Source organism: Cupressus sempervirens, chromosome 5 (genome assembly GCF_028749045.1).
Source record: "Cupressus sempervirens isolate cs-2001-9-10 chromosome 5, ASM2874904v1, whole genome shotgun sequence".
NCBI lineage: Eukaryota > Viridiplantae > Streptophyta > Pinopsida > Cupressales > Cupressaceae > Cupressus > Cupressus sempervirens.
Genome location: NC_143122.1, coordinates 197,639,730 through 197,666,004, shown reverse-complemented (window position 1 = coordinate 197,666,004; position 26,275 = coordinate 197,639,730). Strand labels below are relative to the sequence as shown.

General features: G+C 34.5%; 1 protein-coding gene and 1 long non-coding RNA gene across 2 annotated transcripts in view; one reads left to right on the top strand and one right to left on the bottom strand.

The window, feature by feature from the left end:
• The window catches only part of LOC149555067 (kinesin-like protein KIN-14I), a 285,467-nt gene extending 272,897 nt beyond the window's left edge, over nucleotides 1-12,570 (bottom strand). The window contains exons 1-4 of the mRNA XM_089829100.1: nucleotides 12,389-12,570; nucleotides 10,607-10,673; nucleotides 10,265-10,390; nucleotides 9,880-10,109 (exon numbers count right to left, since the gene is read on the bottom strand). Of these exons, the coding sequence (XP_089685226.1) occupies nucleotides 9,880-10,109; nucleotides 10,265-10,390; nucleotides 10,607-10,673; nucleotides 12,389-12,411 (446 nt within the window). The 5' untranslated portion in view covers nucleotides 12,412-12,570. The remainder of the gene's footprint in view (nucleotides 1-9,879; nucleotides 10,110-10,264; nucleotides 10,391-10,606; nucleotides 10,674-12,388) is intronic.
• Nucleotides 1-14,275, top strand: part of LOC149555066 (uncharacterized) — a 257,473-nt gene extending 243,198 nt beyond the window's left edge. Inside the window, exon 2 of the long non-coding RNA XR_016364453.1 lies at nucleotides 13,867-14,275. This is a non-coding gene — a long non-coding RNA (uncharacterized LOC149555066). The remainder of the gene's footprint in view (nucleotides 1-13,866) is intronic.
• The last annotated feature ends 12,000 nt before the right edge of the window (nucleotides 14,276-26,275 follow it).

Sequence of the window (26,275 nt, the reverse complement as noted above, 5' to 3'; positions counted from 1 at the left end):
GAGTGAAACATAAGTTGAAGCCGTTGAAAGAGAAAGAAGAAAAGGTACGTAGTGCTGCCAAAATATGTTTTATTGATGGAAAGGTGTTCCTCCAAGGTATGAAGCATGAGCATGTGTTTTGTTGTAATCCCAAAAGATGGTATAGAAGAAGTAGACGAGGTACCTGCAAAAGTTGAAGATTTATTGGGAGAGTTTCCTAATATTGTGTCAGATAATGCACCTGATGGATTACCCTTAGTGAGGAAGATTAGTCAGCAATTGGATTTGATTCCAAAAGCAAGTTTTCCAAACAAGGTAGTGCACAAAATGACACCAACAGAAAATGAAAAGTTGAATAGACAAGTTCATGAGTTGTTGGAGAAGAGGTTGATTCGAAAGAATCTGAGTCCATATGTTGTACCAGTAGTATTAGCACCAAAGAAGAATTGAGAATGGAGGATGTGCACAGATTCACGAGCTATCAACAAGATCACAATTAGGTACAAATTTACATTGCCAAAGATGGATGATATTTTGGACTGTTTGAGTGAAGCTGTGTATTTCACAAAGATCTAAAGAGTGGGTACCATCAGAGAAGGAGACAAGTGAAAGACTGCTTTCAAGACAAGGGAAGGACCGTACGAGTGGTTAGTCATGCATTTTGGGCTAATCAATGCACCGAGCATTTTTATGCGTCTCATGAATAAGGTGCCAAAGGAGTTTCTGGGTAAGTTTTTCATCGTTTACCTAGATGATATATTGATCTTTAGTAAGACATTGGAGGAGCATTTGGTGCATATTCGAAAGGTGTTTGATAAGTTGAGGGAAGAAAAGTTGTTGATAAACCTGAAGAAGTGCAATTTCATGAAGGAGTTGGTGTAACTGGGATTTGTAGCTTCAGCATAAGGTCTGAAAATGGACCTGGCAAAAGTGAAGGCTATCCTTGAATGGCCTACTCCAAAGAGTGCTACAGAGGTAAGATCTTTTCATGAATTGGGTAGTTTTTACAGAAATTTCATAAGAGGTTTTAGCAGTATTTGTGGAACATTGACTAAAACAATGAGAGAGGATAGGAAAGACTTTAAGTGCACTGTAGGAGCAAATAAGAGCTATTTCAGCACTTCCAGATTTTAACAAGGTATTTCAAGTAGATTGTGATGCTAGTGGTACTGCAATAGGAGTTGTTTGGAGCCACAAAGGTATGTTGCTTATTTCAGTGAGAAGTTGAATGATGCCAAAAGAAAGTATTATGTTTATGATCAAATAATTTATTGTATTGGTCAAGCATTGAAGAAGTGGAGACATTATCTTCTTCCTAAGGAGTTTGTTTTGTATACTGATCATCAAACTTTACAATATTTGAATAGTCAAGAAAAATTGAACTAAAGGCATTTGAAGTGGGTTGAGTTTTTGCAAAGTTATACATTTGTTTTGAAACATAGGAGTGGGAAGTCTAATAGAGTTGTAACTCTTAGTAGAAGACAACTTATGCTGACAAAGATGCAGATTGAGGTGGTTGGGTTCAAGGAACTCAAGAATTTGTATTGAGAGGATCCTGATTTTGGTGAAGCTTGGAAGGCTTGTTCAGAACCTATTACACTAAATAGGATGAAGTGGTTGGATTTCATTATCTAGGATGGTATATTGTTCAAAGAAAATCAGTTGTGCATCCCTAGAAGTTCTATAAGGGAGAATCTCATCAAGGAGAGGCATAGTGGAGGATTGGTTGGACATTTTGGGAGAGATAATACCATTGCTTTGGTTGCTAAGAATTATTACTAGTCACAGTTGCAGCAAGATGTGAAGGAGTGAAGCAGAATACGGGGTTGTATCAGCCATTACCTATACCAGAGAAGCCATGGAAGGACGTTAGCATGGATTTTGTTCTTTAATTACGAAGAGCTCAACGAGGCAATGATTTTATTTTTGTGGTGGCTAATAGTTTTTCAAAGATGGCACACTTCATTCCCTGCAAGAAGACTAGAGATGTTGTTCATGTGGCAGAGTTGTTTTTTAAAGAAATGGTGAGATTACATAGTCTGCCAAAAAGTTTAGTTTAAGATCGAGATACCGAATTTGTTGGGTATTTTTGGCATACATTGTGGAAGAAATAGAAGACAGATCTGAAGTTTAGTTCACCACATCATCCTCGAACTGATGGACAAACCGAGGTGGTGAATAGGAATTAGGGAAATTTGCTGAGATGCTTGGTTGGAGATAAACCAAAGGGCTGGGATATGATTTTACCACAGGCAGAATTTGCATATAATAATTTTGTCAATAGAAGTATTGGTAAATCACCATTCTAGATTGTATATGGGAGTAGTCCCAAATATGTTTCTGAATTGAGGCAATCGGATAAAGGATAAATAAGTGGTGTTGAAGCAGAAGAATTTGTTAAACATTTGAAGAACATCCATGAGGAGGTGAGGAAGCACATATTTAGATGAATACATGGTACAAGGCTAAGGAAGATGTGAAAAGGAGGTATAAGAAATTTCAGATTGGAGATGAAGTCATGGTTCATTTCAGAAAGGAGCATTTTCCAATAGGCATATATAATAAGCTGAAAATGAAGAAGTTTGGACCGTGCAAGATAGTGAAAAGGCATGATTGTGGAAATACCTATAAAGTGAAGTTGCCTGCTGAATTAAAAATTTCACCAGTATTTAACATTTTAGATTTGATAGAGTATTATGAAGGAGGTGATGGGGATAATGTTGCAAAAGTGCAGTAGAGTATTCCAGCAACTAGTTCGGCTACAAAGGAGATTGAGGAGATACTGGACAACTGTGTTGGTAAAAGTACAAAGAACAAAACTTATAAAGAATACCTAGTCAAATGGAAAGGGAGGCAAGTAGAAGATTCACCATGGCTAGCAAGGGAGGAGGTTAACTATCTTGGTTTTCCTCTAAATACTTGAGACATGATGGAGTCATTTCTCAAATTACCCTAGGTGTCTGATGCAGGAGTATCCTGAGTGTAAGAACAATCTTGCATCAACCAAAAATATTTGATTTTAGTTGTTTGAGTAAAGGTTGTCTTAATGCAGAGTTGTTGTCTGTGGAGGCTTTCTACTTAGTAAGTCAGTCATACGAGCTCAAAATGTCCTAATTTCAGTGGATGCTCATCTTGGATATCTCAACCTACCAATTGAGACTTAGTGCCATGTCATGTGTATTCATGGATTTATTGCAGATTTTTGGTGTGCAATTTTGGTATAAAACCTCCAGGCTCACTATTGAAGGCCTAAATGTGCCTGGATGAGGCCCAAAAACTTGACAAATGGGCACTTATACAAATCCAAGTCTATAGATCAGAAGCTGAGGGTTCTGAAAAGTGGTTATAATAGCCAATTAGAGCAACGGTAGGAGAGTTATGACTTTTTGAAGTTGGGCCGACCAAAACTTCCAAAATACATGTCAAAATTTTATTTGGTTGACTATATATGTATTATTAGGGTCTGTCGGCCCTAGGTATCAAGTTTGAGTGTCTAGAACCTTCCCAGGCATCATAAAATTGCCTATTTTAAGAAATACCCCATTGTCTAGGACAGCTTTGGAGTGATAATTCACAGCTTTGTCTTGCAAATTACTGTAATAAAAGCACCCACGTGGGTTAGCATATTGTAATTCTAAATTCTGTAATTCCGCATTTGCAGCAATAATAAAAAGCCCATATTTTGTTCTTGCAAATTGTTGTTATTTCTTTGTTTATGTTATGTGTTTATGGTATTAAGAGGAGCACCCTTCATGAATTTGATATCTACCTCCAAGTAAGAGCATATAACATAACAATAACTTGTGAGCCTCTCATCGGGAGGTCTTGGGTTCAAATCTACTCAAGTTTAACAGATTAAAATAAATCTCAACAAAAAATAATAATAATTAATCTAGGCTTCGGCCCATTACCAATCAAAAAAAAATTGATATCTACCTTCATTGCAAGCAAGTACAAAATATCATATCGGAATTATTATGCTATTGAACTCTTGAAAATCTCTCTAAAAATTAGTTTTGCAATATTCTTTAATTTGCCTATAATAAAACCTTTTTGTAATTAACTTTGAATTAACCCTCACAAGCTGGTAGGAAAACCATCTCTAATACCCCTATAATATCCTACCTAGGTATTCTTTTCCAATTTTCCTCAATAAAATTCTAGAAATATAACAAAGAATTTATGCAACAAAATCTACCAGATACTCATAAAATATTTGAAAAATATTGCATTATAATATTCAGCAATACAATAACAATCCAATCATAAAAAACAATAATAACAATTAGATTGGATAACCAGAAAAGAACCTAAAATGCAATTGTGAACTTCACGAACTCACCACAGATGACGAACTGGGGCTATATCCAATCCACCCAAGAAGAACCTAAGGGTTTGCATCATCGGATCTTGAATAGAAGTTGAAGCTTCCTTATCCAAGAGAAATCTCAAATCAAATCAATATCCAACCATGAAGAGAATGAGCCTCTAAAGGTCCTTTTGCAGCCATCTTTGTCTCTTTGTTTTTCCTCTTCTTCACTCTTCATATTTCTGTCTTTTATTAATCCACTTTAAATGAATATATTAAATTTTATAAAAAAGTGGTACAATATTAGATTATTTAGTCTCCTAGCTTGAAACTAAATGCTCAAATGAAATCAAAAGACCATGTGGAATAGTTTGTTGAAAAGCTCCCAACAATGCGTTCCAAGCCCAATACTTAAAATGGCCAAAAGATTGAACCCTATTGACTTACTAAAAATAGTAAGTATCAAAGAATCCCTATCAAGACTTGTTTGATTGGCTTGCAACTAATAGTGCTAGCCCGCAGAACCATGACGAAAAAGACTAATGATGTATCATGGATAAAGGCCTAGAAAAGGGGGACATTACAGTATATTTATTGGTAGGTGACTTCATTTTAGTCCATACTTCACAGACTAGTGATTGCCCTACTTGAGTTTCCATTGCACTTTCAAATTTAGCACAGTCTATATCGACTTTTGAGTCACTTGGGAGTGTGTGACATGAAAATCTATTGGAGATACATAACGTATCAAATGGATATTATTGATTTTCCTTAGTTAAATGAAATCATGTGGATGTTGTTGGATTGAGTTGTGGATGTTTACTCCTACATGAAATCTAGCATGTAGGAGTAAACTTTCACATTGTCTTGATGTTATACATACATGGATGGTAAATTTATGGTGGTTAATTGAGATACTTCATATAGAAGGTTCTATATTTTGATTTAGATGCGGGTTTTGTCATGGATGATGATTTATTTCTTATGGATCTTGATGAGCTGCTTCACTTCTTCTAGCATAATGTTCTTATTATCAGAGTAGTGCAATGGATTGATGGACTAATGTTCCTATGGTTGATATGGGATCCAGGTATTTGGCTTTAACAAGAAGGTGCAGATTGCCTTAGGGAAAGCAATCCCAAAAAGGGAGGATTGTCATGTCCCTTGGGCAATTCAGACTAAAGCATAGGTTAGAATATAATTAGTGGTTCTCGTAGGCCAATAGAGTGGTTAGGGGACCCAGCCAAGGGTTGTGGACTAAGTTGCCGATTCGAGTTCTGGTTCTGGTAGAGATACGGGGTTCTGATTCGTGGGTACGGCAATTTTTGTCCCCTTGCAGGTTTGGGTTTGGTTCGTATATGTATGTATGTATGTTAAAAATTTGACTTGAAAAATATAAAAAGAAGAGTGACACTCATAAATCCATAATGGCCAATAAAATTATAAATAAATTAATTGCATTACTGATATTGTTTCAAATTACATGAATTACAAATTGGCATCAACCCGATAATGATTAACAAACATAGCTATGGCCTGGCTTTTACAAATCTATCAACAGTAATGTACTCAGATCTACAAATTAAAAAAATCAGTCTCTAATCTTCAAATAAATTAAAGTAGACAGCTGTTTAACTTCTCTCATAAACTAAGTGCATTACATAGTCCAATTTTGACTTGAATAATATTACCAAGCTGTTGCAAGACACTATCTAATGCTGATACAAAGAGCATGTTGATAAAAAAATCAGAAATACATACATAGACTGACCAGTTGCCCTAGGGTACTTCCTATGTGCCCATGTTCGATGTGTGTCCTTCACAGAAGGACCCACAAAGAACCCATGAAGTACCCTAAAGGAACCAGTACCAAAACTGTACCAGTACCAGGACCCGGGCCTAAATAGCAAAATTTGGTAACTGAGGTTGTGGAGCCAAGAACTATGGAGCTTAGAAATCTTTATAATCCATTTTTGGACAATTTCAGGAATGATTAAGAGTTGACCAAAATGCATTAGGAGACTTCAAAGATCATTTTGATGGCTTTGGTTGCAATTCCTATTTTTGAGGAATGATCCCTAATTTTTAGGAGGGGGCTATTAGTACAAGTGTTATATTTAGACATCACCGAGATGACACGTGCATCATCAATTTTTTAGCTTGGTATGGCCAAGTGATGGGGTTTGAATAAAAATTAAGTATTAAAGTATTGACTTTGATATTTAATAATATAAAATAAAGTGACTAATAATGTCACTTTATGATAAATTAATAGAGTAATAAAAGGACCGTGTCCAAGGGAGATAATGTTGTTTTAACGGGGGGTCATTGATGGGTATTAAGTGACGAATAAAGAAAACACTTAAAAAAGTGGGAACCCTAAAGGAGCCAATTAGAGTTTGAAGTCAATAAAAGAGCATTTGGAGGCCTCATTTTTATTATTCAAAGATTATTTTTCAGAGATCTTGCATTTGCAGCTATTGCCAAGTATTTTCTGAGGACAAAACCCTTGAGAATTGTGAATTGACTGAAAACCCAGTTCACCATTGGGGTAAATCAATGAAAGATTTTCATTAGTGCTATAATGAATGATTTACAAGAAGATTTGACATGTTTTATAGTAGTAATAAAGTTTCTAGGACTTGGTAAATTCAGATCAGAATTATTTAATGAATAAGGACACCACCTTGAACAAAAATTTATACAATATTTTGGCATCATTTTGGTATGGTTTTGATGAGGATTTTGTGAGCAGATCATAAATTCATATTGCAGGCTCAGAAATCCAAATTTTGCATTGTGGGTTTCTTTTTACTTCTGCTTTAAAGGTACGGCGAACTTCAAGGTCAAATCGTGTCACTTTAGAATAAAGCTTTGTTCAATATTGAGGTCAATTTGATATCAATTGCATAACCAGACTTTGCATCAGACTTGAAAGGATTCCAACCATCAAGGGTTTCATCATTTATAATCTCTATAGAAAGCACTAATCATGAGGAGTTTGTGGCGATATTTGAAGGTTTGGCACCTCAAATCAGTTTTTACCAGCTACCACATCAGTCTGATAACAGATCTGTCCACCTGTGCTGGAAACTAATATAATCTCAAATTAAGGCTCAAAATCATCTACAACAAAGGGGAATCATTCTGGATATGTTGTGCATGCTCTATGAATCCAAATCTTTAATTCGGATTAAGTCTATATATGTTGTCACAGTCTGAAACTTTCATAGCCGACCTAGTTTCTATCAATAAAGACATAAATGTATGTGGTATACTTGACACTTGTTTATACAGTTATTTGTTTATCATTTCTATGCATTTGTTTATGTATTGGTGAGAAATATTCAAACAAACGTCATAATAATATTCAACAAAATCAAAAATCAAAACTAAAACATTTTGCAAGCCAAGTCCTTGACAAAATGTCAAACAATCAATAGCAAAAAATTTAGGTTAAATTTGAGTGGGAATATGTCAATGGTATCAAAGCAAGCTGATGGTGAATGGCACCTATCGACATTAAACAAGGAGTTTCAACCCCCTTGTGGATATATGCCTTTGGGTACACACCTAGTGCAAATATGCACCACCAGAACATCACAGCCCGCAACGCTCCATAGGGCTCAACATTGAGACCTCATTTGATACCATGCAAGGCAACCATTGTGCCAAAAGCCCAGATTGATGGTGAAAGGCCAGTGGGAATCCGCACCACCATAACATTTGCGTTGGGACGTCACAATAGACACGTGAGATTGGTGTAGGTAATCATACTATGTTTGTATATCAAAAAAATCATGCAATATAAAGATGAATCTGACCTCAGCATTCTAAAAGTTCTTTCAACAATATATATTCTACAATAAATATTTAGGGGAAAAGATGAACTTTAACATTAACAAAAAAAATAAAGTGAAATCTGTCATGTCCCCTTCTCCGCGTTAGTGGCGGCGCCGAGTTAATCTATCTCCGCATCCGGATAGATTAACGGCATCAATCAGGATGTTTTACCAGTCACACTGAGAACTTTAATTTAAAGGCTTATCTGATATTAATTTGGACATTCAGTTATAAAGTCACTTTATGTTTATAAAGTTTTACTTTATAAAGTGACTTAAGTCACTACAGGACGAAACAGTGGTTTTTATCCCACATATCTCATGCCAACTCTTTTCCCTCATTTCGAGGTTATAAAAAGGAGAGCCTACATTGGGATTGTCACCACGAAGTTGATATCAAATGTTCAGATAAGGCTGGTTGCTTGAATGTGACTGGGAGGACGAAAACCCTCAAGGTTGGGAATACCAAGGGAGTTGGACGTAGCCCCAGACTTCCTTAAATTTCTTAATCTCAATGTTATGGGCAGTTCGGCAATAACTTTCAGGTGAGTGTACAAGTGAATATTATTTAGAAGTGATTGTGTGTTGGGCGAGTTGAATCTAGGGAAAAGTATACGTTCGGTTGTTTATACTATCTGCTCCTGCGAGTAAACGGGAACAGTATAACTATTACGCAAGGAGATTTTGTTGAGCCGAGCAGGTTTTCAGTGGTGAATCAGAAACAAGTGCCATAAGCCAGAGGTGATTGAGTTACATTGCTCACGTCGGGTCTTTGCAAACGTCCACGCCGTTCCCAGCGACCACGTATTACCCCGACTAGAGTAGAGCCGCTCACGCATGGAAGGGAGTGGATGAACGAGTGATAGGGTCGACCAAGCCATCTTCCACTCGTGACGTCCCAGGAACAAAGACGCAGTCGGATTCAACTGAATCACATCCACATAGGTCGGGCGAGTGCAGGTGTTTAATTTGGGATTGAAGACGCCAGCTCCAGCTTAGTGCAGCAGCCGGTTATGGAGTGAAGACTAATACACGCAGCAGGTGTACACAGAGGTAATCGGACCAAGGTTATAAAGCCAGTTTAAATCCTTGCACATGTCCCTGAGCATCATCAGATTAACGGGACTGCATTAAATCCACTATTCCAGTTCTATACAAATCGAAGGTTAGTTCTGAAAATCCTTTGACATTCCTGGAGTCATTAATTAGAAATTAATCTGTATGAACACTGAAATTGGTTTCAAGATATTGTGACTCGAGTTCGACTGGCACATTACTGTAGATGCACATTGTGAACAAATTCTAGACTCAGCTCCAGGCAGTAATGAGTATTAGTATTTAATCTTCATGTTGTAACAATCTGTAGTGACAGATATCGGTCACTTGACAACTGTTTGCTGTAATGTCCTCGTGTATTTTTTCCATAGTGCCTGGACTAATAATACAACATTCAGAATTTACAATCAAAGGGGTACTCCAGAAGTTTATGATTTGTTTGGCAAAAGAAAATTAATATTTAAGACTCCTGAAGTGTTCATCAAAGGAAGAAAAATAGATAAGGACAGAACTACCAGAGTTTAACAGTAAATTGCTGTGGGATAGTTGATTAAATTATTACAAAATCTAGCAATTTAAAGATAATAACACTAAAAATATTGAAATTCTTTAACATAACATGGTAAACATTTCATTGATCCAAACAAAAAATATAACCAACCAATAGTGGCTACATAATTATCTAAAAGTTACCGTTCTGGATTGTTGTGTGTTTGCTTCATTATTTGCACAAATAGCTCATCTTTTAATTCCACACATTTCATGGAATATTCATAGATCTTAATAACGATGCTGATTTGTTCTTCTAAATTACATTGGCCCGCACCATCAGCATTAGTGAATCGCAAAATTAATTGAAAAAGTTCAACAGCTTGGCACCTTAAGTCACTGTTCATTTTCAATAGCGATGTTTGAATTGAATCCTACACAAAAAGAAAATATAAAGATCTTTTTTGGAAACCGCAGATAAAAAGCAGTGCTATACCAAAATGAGAAAAACAAAAATTCAATACAATGTCAACCCAAATGCTACATCATACTCCAGAAATAAACGCATGACATAAGATCAAGTAATCACTTGCTGAAAAGAAAGCATATCTGCTATTGTGTACTTATTCTTTCCACGAGAAGCAAATCTGCTAAAAATACCATGTTTACTTGATACAGACAATTGGCTTTTCATTAACTTCATAAAAGAATCAACCTACAAAAACATTTTAAGTCAGTTAATCTGAGAAAAACTTGTGCTTGAACTAGTCGACATTTGAATATTTTCTTGATTTTAATACTAAAATAATGTTCAAAATACGCATGTAAAAATGTGATTAACAAAATTATATCAGTGACTGATTCATAAGTAACAATGTTCTCTTATACGGGAAAAGGCTATATATAAGGTTAAACAAGTGCTGTTGATTACCTGGAATCTATCCAGTATGGGCAAGAAATAATTGTATTCTCCTGGCAACTGAGTAGATAGAATACAGCTTCAATTCATGCCAAAATAAACAGAAATAAATTAGTATGCTTGCTAGGATCTGCAAATATTTTTCTATTCAATTAAACCTTACCTACCAAAACAGAAAATTATAAAGAATTTTAAAAATGAACTTAATTCAAATATTTTTCTTCTTTTACACTGTCATGTTCTTCCCTGCTTTCATACGAAGGACTGAACCAGCAAATAAAAGCATCAGCTTACCTTTAGCATTCAGAAAAATGGTAAAATTTCTTACGTGTCAAAAGGATACAAGGTGCTTTGGACAAACCAATAAAATTAAAATGTAAGTACTTAACTAACTGGAAGCTAAGTTGCGCTGTCCTAAATTAGAAAAATATGAATATAAATAGAAATTTGAATACCAAACACAATGCATTTGAAATAGTTGACCAAGAACGAGATTGAAAATTAACAATAACTCCAAAATATGCAAAGCTGCTTCACAAGGTAGCTGGAGACCAAAGTTATAAAAAGTAAAGCAGAAATCTTTTTATTATTTGAGTTGCCAAACTTACATGATTACACCATAATATTCTACAATTGAGATAATCATAATATTCTACAATTGAGATCATAATGAGAACCTTAGTATCACCTAGATCCAATGAATGTTAAGTGTTTCATTTATTCTCATAAGAATTGGATTCATGTGAATCACTATTCATGAAACATAAATCAACAAGTTTGACTCAAATACTCCAAAGTTTGACTCCTTGACATATTCTCTTGAATAGTGCAAAATAACCAACTCCTTCAACCTCTAGTGTTAGTCACTCTTGTTGGCCGCTACAGCCGCTTTATCTTGTCATTAACAACCAAAAGTTGTCTGTTTTCTTAACACTTAAACTCATCCCTACTTTCTAGTACATCACTGTAATAAGTGTTTAAAGAATCCCCTTTCATGCTCACTAATATTTCTTTCAATTTCAAATCTTCTAATAGTTTTCATTCTTCTATGATGCTAGCAAATGAAGAGCTTGAGCATCTTTATTCATTCTCTCTACTTTGTTGAGCAACCTAAAATCATTGTTGGCCTTCAAAATAGTAGATGAACACTTTCGACAACTTGGCAATTCGATTGAAAACGTACTTACTGGCATTGATAACACAACCAAATTTACATAATCAGTAACCACAATCTTCACCAATGAAATTTTGCTCTGTAGGGTTAACAATTTTGGATACTTCTCTTAAGGGACCATGCTAGAGATTCAGAAATTTTGGGTTACAGTTTGGGCGGTGTCTTATCCGATGGGCAAAAAGAGTCAATCCTAAAACAAACAGCTGGACTAAACAAACAAACAAAACAAATATTGCAAGTAAACGCATCGTGTAAAGGGGGAACGAATTACACCAGAGTACTTCACGACATAAAATGAAGAAAAACAATGCAAAATACAAAGGGGAAGACCCTGCAATCTAAAGGCTTAAAACGCTTAAAAAACTAGCCATAAAGGGAGGAATAAATAGTTTAGTACCGACAAAACGGGTGAAATGGTACTATTCTCTCTACAAAACTGTTTTCTTTAGAAATGACGCATATTTAAAGAGTCAAATTGTATATGCATTACTTTCGATTCATGTCACTTATCCCACGACTGACCTTTCATTGACTCCATATAAGGTGCCTCACAACTGAACTAATCAAAATAAACGCTACAGAGAGAATTCGATTGAGAAAAATGAAAAATTAAAACATACCTCTCCTGTGTCATATCAGCCATCCTTCCTGCAGCATAAGTTAATAAAATATATACAAATATATCGCCACCACCTCTTAGATTCTTCTTTCTGGCATAAAAGACCTCCGCCACCAGCGTGAGGGGAAATTCAGCAAGCTGCCGCGATATAACTGATAAAAATAACCGCTACCGTTGGCCTTCTTTCCCTCCCATCTTTTAAGTTTTGATTTTTGAGTTGCATTATATTTATTTTATTACTACTTGCATCACTTTTATTATTAGCCTCTTATATAGGGGATTTTTGTAATCTAATTTTTTCAGCTAAGTGGACTAATTTTAGGCACTTAACAATTAAATAAGATTACAATGTGCAATTAAGAATAATTAGAAATATCAAAATCTTTGTACATTCTAGATTTTATTATTATATTAGATTAATTTTTCTTTTTAAATAAATTAACTATAAATATATATCTATCTAAAAAACGTATACAAGATTTAATTATTAATGATTTTGAATCATATTATTTTCGTATATTATTTTTAAATTTTTTTATCTATAAATTAATCTTATTAAATTAAAAAATATTAATTATATATGTCTCTTATTATTCATGAGAATTGCTTTGATTGACTTTTAAAGAATAAAAATTGTAAACACAGAATATATAATAAGAAAAATATTATACAACTAAATCTAAAAATATTACAACTAAATAAAAATTTAAGAAACCTTGCATGTAATATGGCGAATTGATGATGTCAAAATTTATGTGGCTAGTTGTAATGGATGTGAAAAATAATGCACTAATGTTTATGGGGTTGGTTCTTGTCTTTCCTTTTCAATTGTCTTGATTGGAATATTTTCAATATCTTACAAAGTAAAATATCCAACATGCTTGTAAAACCTATTTAAATATTTTTGCTATAAAATTACAACGGCAAGTACTTAGCCACTATGTGACACTTGTTTATTTTTTAGAAAAGTGGTAGGCCACCATGCTTTATTAATAAAATTTGGTTTCAAAGTTCAACGACCCTGATTTTGATTTGCATTATTGACATTTTCTTTTTCTTTTTTTTAATTTTAAAAAAATTTGAATTTAGTTCATAATATGGAATTTGCATTATTTGATATTTAGTGATTGTCGAGCACACTAGTTTTAGTGAAAATATTTATTAAAATTTTTGAATTTGGTTCTTCTTAAATGTAATTTATAAATCATAATTTTATCAATTGATTTAAAACGAGATATATTTAGGATAAAATATAATATGTAGGAAGAAGAGAAGGGGAAAATGTAATCATGATTAAAAATTAAAAAATAGATAATAATAGTATTCTTACGAACTTATTAAAAAATAAAATATAATTCTAACAAGTGTCACATGACTTGTATTTGGCGTACATTGTAATGGTTTAATTAGGTACAAGGTAAGCTGAGGGTTCTTACTAAGTTTCTTCGAAAACTCACACCTTTTAAATTTTTCTTGCAGGTTCAGGCCACTATGTTGATTGAGAAAGACAAGTTGAAGAGATTCCTAGAAGATGGTCATGTTACCTTCCTCTACTATGAGCTGAAACATGGATATCAATGGAGAAGAACGTTGGATGACCTACATGCTTTTGATCAGGCATGTAAAAGACTGAATAGGGAGATCAGGAAGAATATTAATGCCAAAAAAGAAGAGCTTCTCATATTAACTCAATTTCAAGAGCGCAAAAACATTGTTTGGATGGAGGCTCCACTCGACTGGACTACCTAGATGGATGTTCATTTTGATGTTTTTAATTAGTTGGTTGTTCCTCATGTTTTAATGTCATTGTACATTTGATACTCTATTGTCGGATGGAGGCTAGGCCTCCTTATTGATACTCAATAAACTCTCTAGTTCTATTTTTTTTCTGATCCTCTTATATTTAATAGAAAATAATACATTAAAATGATAGTATTTATATTTTAATTATAATATTTAATAATTTAATTAAAGATTATAGTTTAATGATAATATTCTTAATTTAATTAAAGCTTTAATATTTTAATATTTTAAGTTTTTTAATATTTTAATATACTTTAGAGTACAAAAAATTCTAACATTCAAATTATAATTTTAAAATAATTTTATTTAAATTTTAAAAACTACTTCATATTTAAATATTTAAAATGAAATATTTTCTAATATAAAATTGATGTAACATATTTTTATAATTTCACAAATTAAAAATCTTTCATATATACATTAGAAAAATAGAAAAAATAAATAAATAGTTACATATAATTGGTTGAAACAACATAAGATTAATCACTACTTATGTAGAAGTGGTTATAACTTCAATAATATTAATACCAAAAAAAAGTAGATAAAAACCCTTTGTAATTCTTAAAATTGATATTTTGTTTTGTTTGTTTGTTTAATGTTAATAATAATTGTTGCTTGTTGTCAAGATCAACATTCCAAAATTTGAAAAATGGTTTTTGATACAAGGTAGAATATTAGGACTATGAATTAGGGAAAATTATAATATATGGACCTTGATGTCAAAGCCCTAATATCTTTTTAAAAGATTTTTGTAAATTTTGAAATATTTTCTTATCAATAGAATTTTAGATCTGACCCCTTCATAAACTTGGCATAAAGAAAATAATAATAAATAATAAGTCTTAGGTTAGATCATGTAATGATAGTCTTAGGTTTGACCTTAATAATGAGAAAATGCTTAACAAAAAAAAATGTTAACAACACATCAAATATTACAATAAAATGCATTGTTAGTTTAAATGTTAAAATCAGGGATTATATTCTTTATAGATTTATTTTCCCTTTTTTTATCTTTTTATTAGGTTAGGTTTCTTTAATCAATATTTAATCTTTAAGTTCTAAATATGTAATGTGTTTACTAGAAATTCAAACTCGGACTACTACTAAAGGAGGTGTTGTAATGTCCCCGTCATAAAAATAAATGTACTCATTTGATCTTTGTAATGGGCTAATTGATTTATCTTATCTCGGACCCATTTTTTATTTAGTCTCTGTAGTTTGTGTCACCATCGGCTAACTTTATACACCCTCGAAAAGCTTTTCCTAATGGGTATTTAAGTGTGGCTTGTAGAGATTTGTAAGTATGCTTTTGGATTTCATCTCTCTGTACTACAAATTTCTACTGGAGTTCGGCATTGTTGCCATTTCGAATGTGAAAGACCTTCCCTATTTGGCTTGGGCAGTTTCAGTGGGAATCAACCCTCACCCTATTTTGTTGGTGTACATTTGATTTGTAACTGGCAATTTGAAGGCATAACCATACATCTTTGTTTCTGTTGGTGAATCTCTCAATTTGTGTATGCTCTGGATCTACTGTATGTTGTATTTATGTTGGTTCTGGATACCATTCTGTGTATTACTCTGCTCATTCAAATTGAGACAAACTCTCTCTTTTATCACTGTACGGATCCATTAGCATCCTTCCAAAGTGGTGTACGACATAATATCCTCCCCTTTACAGCATCATTTGTTATTCTTCCCACACCACCCCTCACTGTATGGCTTGATTTTCTTTCCCCCACCATATGGCTTCCAAACACCATCTTATGACAATCCTTCTCACTCTATACTCAGCATACGGAAACTTAAGTCCACCTTTTGTAAAGACTTCCTTGGTATCGTACAACCCTAATATGTGTATGGTTTTCCAATCTTACTGTACGGGTCCTCACTTGTCATCGTACACCACATTTAAACACTGTACATCACACTTCTATTACCGTACAAGTTGTTTCAAACCACCGTACAACTGTCACAGTACAACTATTCCCTTCACTCCTTTGTGCACATCCGAACAGTCACTCCAGGCACTTCCTCACACCCATACGAAACCAATTCTAGGCACATAGTCATTGATTTTCCTCTGCAAAAATTTGAAACTGATAGCAGGGAACATTACAGTGGTATCAGAGCCTTTGATCATGCTAGCCTATGGATAGTGAATGAGAGTTTATAGTCAAAAGAGAAGAAGGACATATTTCATTGATCGAATGGCTAAAGAATGGGAACGGGATCCAGTAGGTGCCAAACTCGTTACACTTCTGAGGGATCTTGCACGAAACCAAGCACAGATCATTGATACATAGTGGCTCATGGAAGAAACTCTCAAGAAGTTAGCAGAAAGAAAAATATCTAGAGAACAGAATGGGCACAGGGCAGACTTGGTGGCAAGCAGATCACACCCTCACTCAACACACTCTCAACCGTCCATGCTAACTTTCCCACCACAGATAGAGACACATCACAGAGAAAGACTTCCAATCTTCGAAGAGATGAGGGAAGACTAGAGGAATGCAAATCTTGAAGAGGACATTTCCTATAAGGATTACATAGATCTAAGAATGAGATACGCAGAAGGCAAAAACAAAGGGGGATACTTTAATGATGATCTGAGGAGAAAATTGAGTAAAGTGAACCTATCTCCATTCGATGGTTCGAGCTCCATTTCAGCACAAGCGTGGGTGATGAAGGCCGACACATGCTTCCAGCTAAATCCTATGCCTAAAGAAGAAGCGATCAAATTTGCCACATTGCACTTGGAGGGCGTTGCACATGAGTGGTGGCATCACAATACTATCACACTCGGGCATGATCAAATAAAGACCTATGTAGAGTTTACGGAGAGATTAATAGAACAATTTGATGGAAAGCATCCCGAGCTCAATTTTAAGGATCTGGTGCAACTGAGGCAAACGGGATCGGTGGATCAGTTCATCACCGAATTTTAAAAACTTTCTATGTTGGTCACGGACATCTCAGAACGAAGGCGGGTCGTGCTCTTTATGGATGGGCTAGCAGGACCTCTGAAGGGTTGGGCGAAGGGATTCAATTTGTCAACATTGTCAGAAGCAATCAGTAAGGCATGAAGCATGGCTTCGTCATTAGCATCATCCTCATCCTCTCGAAATCACTCACATCCAAAGTCGTCGATGTTCCCGAGAGACAAACCTCTACCCAAGAAGCCATCATTGGATGAAGCATCCCAACAAGAACTTTGAACGAAGAAGCTGTGTTTCAATCGCAAGAGGCCTTGGGAACCTAGCCACTGATGCCTCAAGAAAGGGAAAATTCATTACATCGAGGTACTATCTGATGAAGAAGATGAACAGGAATAGGAGGAAATGCCAGTGGAAGATATCCAACCTAGCGGGGACACCAACTTGGCCAACTTAAACTATACAGAGAGGATTGCCACCTCGATACAATGCGGTGGATCCATTGCTTTGGTTGGTAGTTTGAAGTGCACAATTTTTCGTGTGTGGGGTACCCTTTAGGGATAGAGGGTCATGGTGATGTTAGATAGCGGAGCTACATTGAATTTCATAAACTCCTCCTTGGTAAAGTGAAGAAATCTTCCGATAGAGGCACATGTTGACTTCCAAGTCAAGGTTACCGAAGGGACATTCCTACCCTGCACACACCTTGTTTCTTAATTGAGCATCACAAAGGTGAATCATACAGTGATGGAGGATTTTTTCATAGTGGACCTCACTGACATGGAAGTCATTCTTGGCATACAACGGATGGAGACGCTTGATGAGTACACTCAGAGTTTCAAGCGAATGGACTTCACTTTCGTGGATGATGGGAAGAAGGTGGTCCTCTAAGGGATGGCAAATGAAGGACCAAAGGAAGTGTCTACGCATCTAATGGAGGCAATCCTACAGCATGATGATATTGTATGGACTGCATAATGCTTCATCTAAGTGGAACCTATAAAGGGGCACCAAACACCTCCATAGGATAAGGAGCTTCAGGATATTTTAAGTAGGCATGAAAAGGTTTTCATGGATATTCCTCTTGGCATACCACTGCATCAAGGATTTGAACACACAATAGAGTTGGAATCAGGGGCAAAACTTGTCATAACCACACCGTACCACAACCCCAAGAAGTTTAAAGATGAGATTGAGTGGATGATTCGAGAGTTGCTTGAGAAGGGATGGATCCATCCCAGTTCTAGCCCATTCACATCATCCATAGTGTTGGTCAAGAAGAAGGACAGAATGTTGCACATGTGTGTGGACTATCATGCATTGAACAAAAGGACAATAAAGAATAGGTACCCCATTCCAAGGATAAATGAGCTGCTAGATGAACTACATGGCATGGTCTATTTTTCAAAAATAGATCTTTGTTCCGGATACCATCAGATATGAATGATGGAAGAGGATGTGGAGAAAATGGCCTTCCACTGCCACTACGGACACTATGAGTTCTTGGTCATGCCATTCGATTTGACCAACGCACTTGCTACATTCTAGTTGTGCATGAACCACATGTTTAACAAAAAGTTGTGTAAGTATTTATTGGTATTCTTTGATGATCTTTTCATTTATAGCAAGACATGAGAAGAGCACCTAAAACATTTGAACGAGGTTTTGAGTATCATGGAAGAACAGTCCCTATTCGCCAAACAGTCCAAATGTGAGTTCGAAATGACAGAGATATTATACTTGGGGCATGTCATCAGTCAATATGGGGTTTAAGTGCACCAGGAGAAGATTGAGGCTATCCTCAACTTGCCTCCCCCAAATCTCTCACGGATCTGCAAGCATTCTTTTGGTTGTGCAGTTACTACAGAAGATTTGTCAAAGTTTTTTCTTAGTTCAACGTGCCTTTAATAGATTTGATGAAGAAAGGGGCTTTCCAATGGAATGAAGAAACACAGCTCACATTTGATAAGCTAAAAGAGGCCATGAGCACTTGCCCAGTTCTGGCACTGCCTGACTTCACTTGGTCGTTCATTTTGGAATGCGACACATCAGGGGAAGGCATTGGAGCAGTTTTGATGCAAGACAAACACCTCATCACCTATGAGAGCAGGAAGCTTACACCAACTAAATGCCTGTATTCTATTTATGATAAAGAAATGTTGGCCATTGTCCATCCTCTAACCAAGTTTCAACAGTATTTGGTTGGTGCCAAGTTTTTTGTCTGTATGGATCACAACAGTTTGAAATATTTCCTGGAGCAATGGGACTTGAACGAACAGCAACAAAAATGGGTAAGCAAAGTTCAATCTTTTAATTTCAATATTGAATATGTAAAAGGGAAAAATAATGTCATTATAGATGCCTTGTCTAAAAAACCCACCATCTGCTCACTAGACAGGATCTCAGCTAACTGGAAGGTGCAACTATTGGTGGAATATTCCAAAAATACATTTTCCTGTGAGATAATGGATGGTTACATCCATGATGATAATTATAGGGTGGTGAATGATATCATCTATTATAAGGATCGGATCTACCTATTGCCAAAATCCAAGTTGAAGCAGAAGATCCTGAACGAAGTGCATGACTCCCCACTAGTAGGACATCCCGGCTTCCTTAAGACCTACAGAAGTATTTGGGAGAGATTTTCACGAAAGGGACTGAAAGGGGATGTGTTGCAACATGTCAAAGAATGTATTGTTTACCAACAAAACAAATCCAAACACACTCTTCCTACCAAACTGTTACAACCTTTACCGATTCCCGAACATAAGTGGGAAAGTATATCAATGGACTTCATAACAGGTATTCCCAAGGTGAATGGAAAGGACTGCATCTTCATGGTAGTTGATAGATTGACAAATTATGCTCACTTCTTCGTCATCCCCTCGAACCTTCAGGCTGCACAGGTTATCAAACTATTTTTCAAAGAAGTCTTTTACCTACACGGGTTACCCTAAAACATTATCAGTGATCGGGATGGACAATTTTTCAATATCTTCTAGACTAAACTATTTTGGATGGCAGGGATTGAGTTATCACCGAGCACGAGCTACCACCCACAAATAGATGGCCAAACTAAAATTGTGAACAAATGGCTTGAAGGCTACCTATGGAACTACGTCTCAGCACAACAATGCACATGGGTGAAATGGATCCATCTCGGGGAGTACTACTACAACACCATGTATCACATGTTGATTGGGACGACATCATTCAAAGCCCTATATAGGCATGAACCACTCTCCTTCATTGATACAGTTCTGGGTGACAACTACGCTTCTAGGGCAAAGGATTGGCTTCAGGAGGGACAAGACATTCTAAGGTGCCTGAAAGAAAATCTGCAGCAGGCACAAAACTGATAGAAGGTGTACGCTGATAGACATTGGATATAGAGGAGTTTTGAAGAGGGGGATCTGGTCTATCTTCGACTTCAGCCATACTAGTAGTCCTCATTTAAGGGAATAGGGAAGGAGAAACTAAATTCATGATTTTATGGTCCCTACCACATGATCTGTCGCATTGGTGAAGTAGTGTACGAACTGGAGCTTCTGGAGGGCAACCGCATTCAAAATGTCTTCCATGTTTCCTATCTAAAGAAGGTTATCAGGAAAAACATCACCGTTACTACCGACCTTCCACCACTCAATGAGGAGGGGAAACTCATCCTAGAACCTGCTAAGATTTTTGAAGTACATGAAAAGGTCCTATGGAATAGAACCATCAAGGAGTTCTTGCTATGTTGGTGACATCTACTACTGGACGACGTGGCATGGGAAGGTGAACACATCCTCCAGCACCCGCCACTACACTTGCTTGAGGACAAGCAAATTTTGGGACGGGAGGACTATAATGTCCCCGTCATAAAAATAAATGTACTCATTTGATCTTTGTAATGGGCCGATTATTTTATTTTATCTCGGACCCATTTTTTATTTAGTCTTCATAGTTTGTGTCGTCATCGATTAACTTTGTACACCCTCGAAAAGCTTTTCCCGATGGGTATTTAAGCACGGCTTTTAGAGGTTTGTAGGTATGCTTATGGATTTCATCTCTTTGTATTGCAGATTCCTGATGGAGTTCAACATTGTTGCCATTTTGGAAGTGAAAGACCTTCCCTATTTGGCTTGTGCAGTTTTAGTGGGAATCAACCCTCACCCTATTCCATTGGTGTACGTTTGATATGTAACTGGCAATTTGAAGGCATAACCATACATCTTTGTTTCTGTTGGTGAATCTCTCAATCTATGTATGCTCTAGATCTATTGTATGTTGTATTTCTATTGGTTCCAGATACCATTCTGTGTATTACTCTGCTCATTCAAATCGAGACAAACTCTCTCTCCTATCACTGTACGGATCCATTAGCATCCTTCTAGAGTGGTGTACGACACACTGTCCTCCCCTTTACAACATCATTTTTATTCTTCCCACACCACCCCTCACCATACAGCTTGATTTTCTTTCCCCCACCATACAGCTTCCAAACACCACCATATGACAATCCTTCTCACTCTGCACTTAGTGTACAACAAATTAAGTCCAGCTTCTGTATGGACTTCCTTGGTACCAAATGACCCTGATATGTGTATGGTTTTCCAATCTCACTATATGGGTCCTCACTTGTCACCGTACACCACACTTTAAACATCATACATCACACTTCTATTATCATATGAGTTGTTTCAAACCACTGTACGGCCATCACCATATGGCTATTCCCTTCACTCCTCTATGCACATCTGAATGATCACTCTAGGCACTTCCTCACACCTGTATGAAACAAATTTTGGGCACATAGTCATCGATTTTCCTCTACAAAAATTTGAAACTAATAGCAGGGAACATTATAGGTTCAAGATTTTGCTAAAAGAAATTATATTAAAAATGTACTTAGAAAGACTTGTTGTTTTAAATTTGTAAATAACATTTATATAGAAATTCATAATATTGTAAATGTTTAATAATTTAAGTTGATTTAAAGTAGTAGCATTTTTTGTCATGCCTATCAATTTGCAACAAGAATAATATTGGAGCTAGAATTGCATTATCTTAAAATAGAATAATTTAACTTACCTTTATGTTGACCAATAATATAGTATACTTGTAGTTCTAGTCTTAAGTAGTAACTCTATAGTCAAATACTCAATCTTCTTCGTCCTAACAATCTTATTTCACATCATCTCTATAATTTCCTTCAGATTTGGGGATTGTAGAATAGTGACAAAGTGTGTATTTTAAATATACTTGATGTCCACATTAAAAAAAATTGTAAGCATATTTTAGTATAATTGCTCAGTCCTAGACCATAATGTTAAGAAGAAAATCACAAATTGAAACCTAGTGGTGTATGAGTTCAATACTAAAAATGGTAAGCTAATAAAGGAGTAAAGTATTATTTTAAAACAATGTCAAATTTCAAAATATGGAAAATTACCTCTAATAACTAGTGATCATTATAGAATGAGGGTCATTCAATGATTCTACTATTGATTAAAGGTATACATGCTAGTCCTTCCAATTCTATAAATTACAAATATCAAGTGTTTCTCAATCGAATGTGTTACGCCCGAGGATTCTTGTAGTATTATTGTTAGATATTGTTATTTTCCTAACCTACCAACATAAGTATAATAGATATAACTTTTTGGTTAATTTTGGTCTCATTTCGACCCATTGTGATTATCAATTCTTAATAATGTACATTGGAGCATCTATTCATTTACAATCAAGCTAGTAAACATATTTTCAAAAACCTTCCCAAAACATTCATTAACAAGTCCTACTTGAATATATAATTTTGGCGTAAGGATGATTTGTTGGCCTTTGCCAAAAAATACTTATTTATCAAGTTGATTATTGTAAGCTGCAATGTTTGATTTGGGTTTTATGTTTATTATTTAATACTTATTGCAACTAAATATTTAGAGGTTTAGTACATTCTTTGTTTTTGTAGTTTGATTAAATCATTTGTAAAAAAAAAATAGTGTGTTAAGTTGTCAAACTCTTCTCTATTCACTTTTGTAAGTAGTTATTTTGTGTGAGTTGTTAGCATCTAACAATCATTCTATGTTGGTTATGCTTTATGTATGTTTTGTGATGTTCCATGAACTTGTGTTTGAGTTCGGTTGTCACCTTGTTGATAAAATAATGTGTGATGTTATAATTGTAATAAAAATTAATGGATTGTGATACTTTGACATTTGTGTATGATGTGTTGATAGTTTTTTTCTATTAAATAATAGATGGTTGTGCTAGGTCACCTATTGAAATTAAGATATTCAAATCCACCAAAGAAAAGATTTTGTTAGTATGGAAATGCTTATTGTATTATCTATAATTAGTAATAGTTTTTCCCAGGGAAGATCATCTCATCAATTAAGATTCATACTATATGTTTTATTTATTTGCAAAATATCATTAACTTGTTTCTTATTGCAATAATTTCATTTCTTTGATTGGAAGCTTAAGTGTTAAATGTATATTCAATGTGAGAGTGTTGAATGTATACTAAATGCATGTATGTTAAATGCAACAATCTTGTAGGAGCTAGAGTAATAATTCTCTTTTGATTCAATAGCTTTCTTTGAATGGCATTTTTTTTACAAGTGCATGTAATATTTTTTTAGTTCTTGAAATTCCTTGACTAATTATACATTCAATGTTTTCTTTAAGGAATGATCAATGTAATTGGTCTATAATGAGTGTAAATGTTATTTTTTTGTGGTGGTAATTCTTAGCTACATAAAAAAACACCTTGTGATCTCTATATAAAGGAAATATTATGTTGTATACAGGGCCTAATAACTAAGAAATTCAAAGAACAATTAGAATTTTGATTTATCAGCACACTGAGAAATGAAATACAAGACTTCTACATTCAATTATGGAAGTATGTAATTTTTGTTTGTTATGTTATTGCATTAACACTTTTAGGGCTTCCAAAAAGAGCTTTGCATTAGTATATTTAAGTGAAAATACATGACATGGTTTCATACCTAAGGTATTATCATCTCATTTTGTATTTTCATGTTACTATTTTTTCTATATTTTTTCATGTTACACATCCTTTTTTCACATCATATTTGTTGTGGAGATGGAAAAACCAAAATAGAATTTGACTAAGGAAAACCTCTAGAATAGTATGAATTTTCTTCCCCATTCTTATCCATACAATTATATAAATATTATAGTAAAATTCATATAGGAGTGTAACTTGTAGATCATTACTAGTTGCATAAAATTTTGAATAAACAAAAAACAATGAATAAATTTTGTTTGATATTTTTTAGAAAGCACTTCATATCCTCCTATTTGTATTCCATAGCACCTCTAGTAGTCTCAAACACATTCGAACTAGAGTTCCTAGTACCTATGTGTGACACTTTCTACTTTATTTTTCAGATTTAGGATCCTCTCTATATCACCCTTCCAAGTCTAACTTACTATGTTTTTTTAACTTTCAAAATTTATTTTTATTGCCAAGATCATTCATTTTCTATCATTAAATTTAGATCTTATTCACATACTTCAAAATCTTAATCCAATTCCAATAAAGGAACATAATCCTAGTGTTCGTACTTCCCATCAATACTATATAGTTGAACCTATTTGTTTTCTAATGCTATGTCATGAAAATTTGAGAGCTTAGTTTGCATCCAATGATGTAGGATCTCATTTCTATACATACCATTCTGGTGAAATCAAGGTGCCTTATACTTGCATATATTTTTATTTACTTAATGTAATTTGTGTTCAATCTATTTTTTTACATTCTTGAATTTAGTTATGTTATTAAATAGTTGCATTTATCAGGCTCACTTGTTAGAAAAATGTACATTTTATTTCATATTAATTACATTTTTCCATAACATCTCCATGTCTATAATATAATTGGAATTTCAAAGATTTTTATAACATTCTTTTCTGTTTTAAAATATTTGGAATATGTTTCATATTATACCTTTGGTACTCCCCTGTAGATGATGAAATAAACCATGTTTTTCCATGTCCTAATAAAATCCCTTAATCATGAGTATATTTTGGAACAAGAAGATGATATCATTAATATGTTTTTCAATTATTTATGTCCTAGAAATAAAACACTAAAGAGTGGTGTCGACTCTCCTCCCAAAACTTACATCCTCCATAAGGATTGTTTTGTCTAAGAGGTACATGTATAAGACATTGATAATCTAAAATATTAACACATTAATGAATAACTAAGATGTTAATTCTTCTCCAAGAGACTATTGTTATTGTTGGCAAGGTGGCTAGTATGGGTACATGAATGTTGTTATTTATGGAAACACCCTCATAATTAGGTAAGGTTATATGAAGTTAAGGTACATTTTTGGACTTGATTGATAAGAAAAATGTCTAACTAAAAATTACTATCAATAGAGGTACAATTTCAGTCAACTAGCTTCACTAGGTGGACCCACAATAGTGGGTTACTCTTTTTTGCTTAAACGAACACTAAAATGCCATTTTTTAATTTAAAAAACACTTTCAAATGCAAATTGTCATTTAACGGTTACAAATTTGAAGATGAAGTAAATTAGATTCTTTCAGCATTTTTGGTGTAGATTTTAAATATAATTTTTTTTTTGTGAATTGATTTGATTCAATTATTTTTCTCCCACACAAATTGGTATGTTGTCAAAAACCTATTTTTTAAAGAGTGACATTATTTTTTACATGCATAACTTTTTTTTACAATAGATATTAGTGCAATTCTTTCAAATTTAGTTTGTTAACATCCATATCAAGCTCCTGGAGGTGGTTTTATGTCTTTATCCTTAGATTTAAAATAATATCCATGTCCATATTTTGATGTATTTGTTTGATTTCAAATTTTCATTTTATAATAGAAAGATGACTTGAATAAGAAGCTTTTGGTTAGTTTTTAGAATTTGTATTCTCTTGCTTGCTATTTTTCCATGTGTGTCCAGTACAAAGGTTTATTTAGGGTAAACCTATATTTGGTTCATGTCAAAAAACATGAACATAATAAAATCAAAATATATCAAATATATAATCATTAGAATTCTTATTTTGGGCACTTGTTCCATGCAAATGGGCGTGTCTTAATTTTTCCATTTGTTCCCTCTAATTGAGTCTCCAAGCCAAAAATTTATTCAAAATTT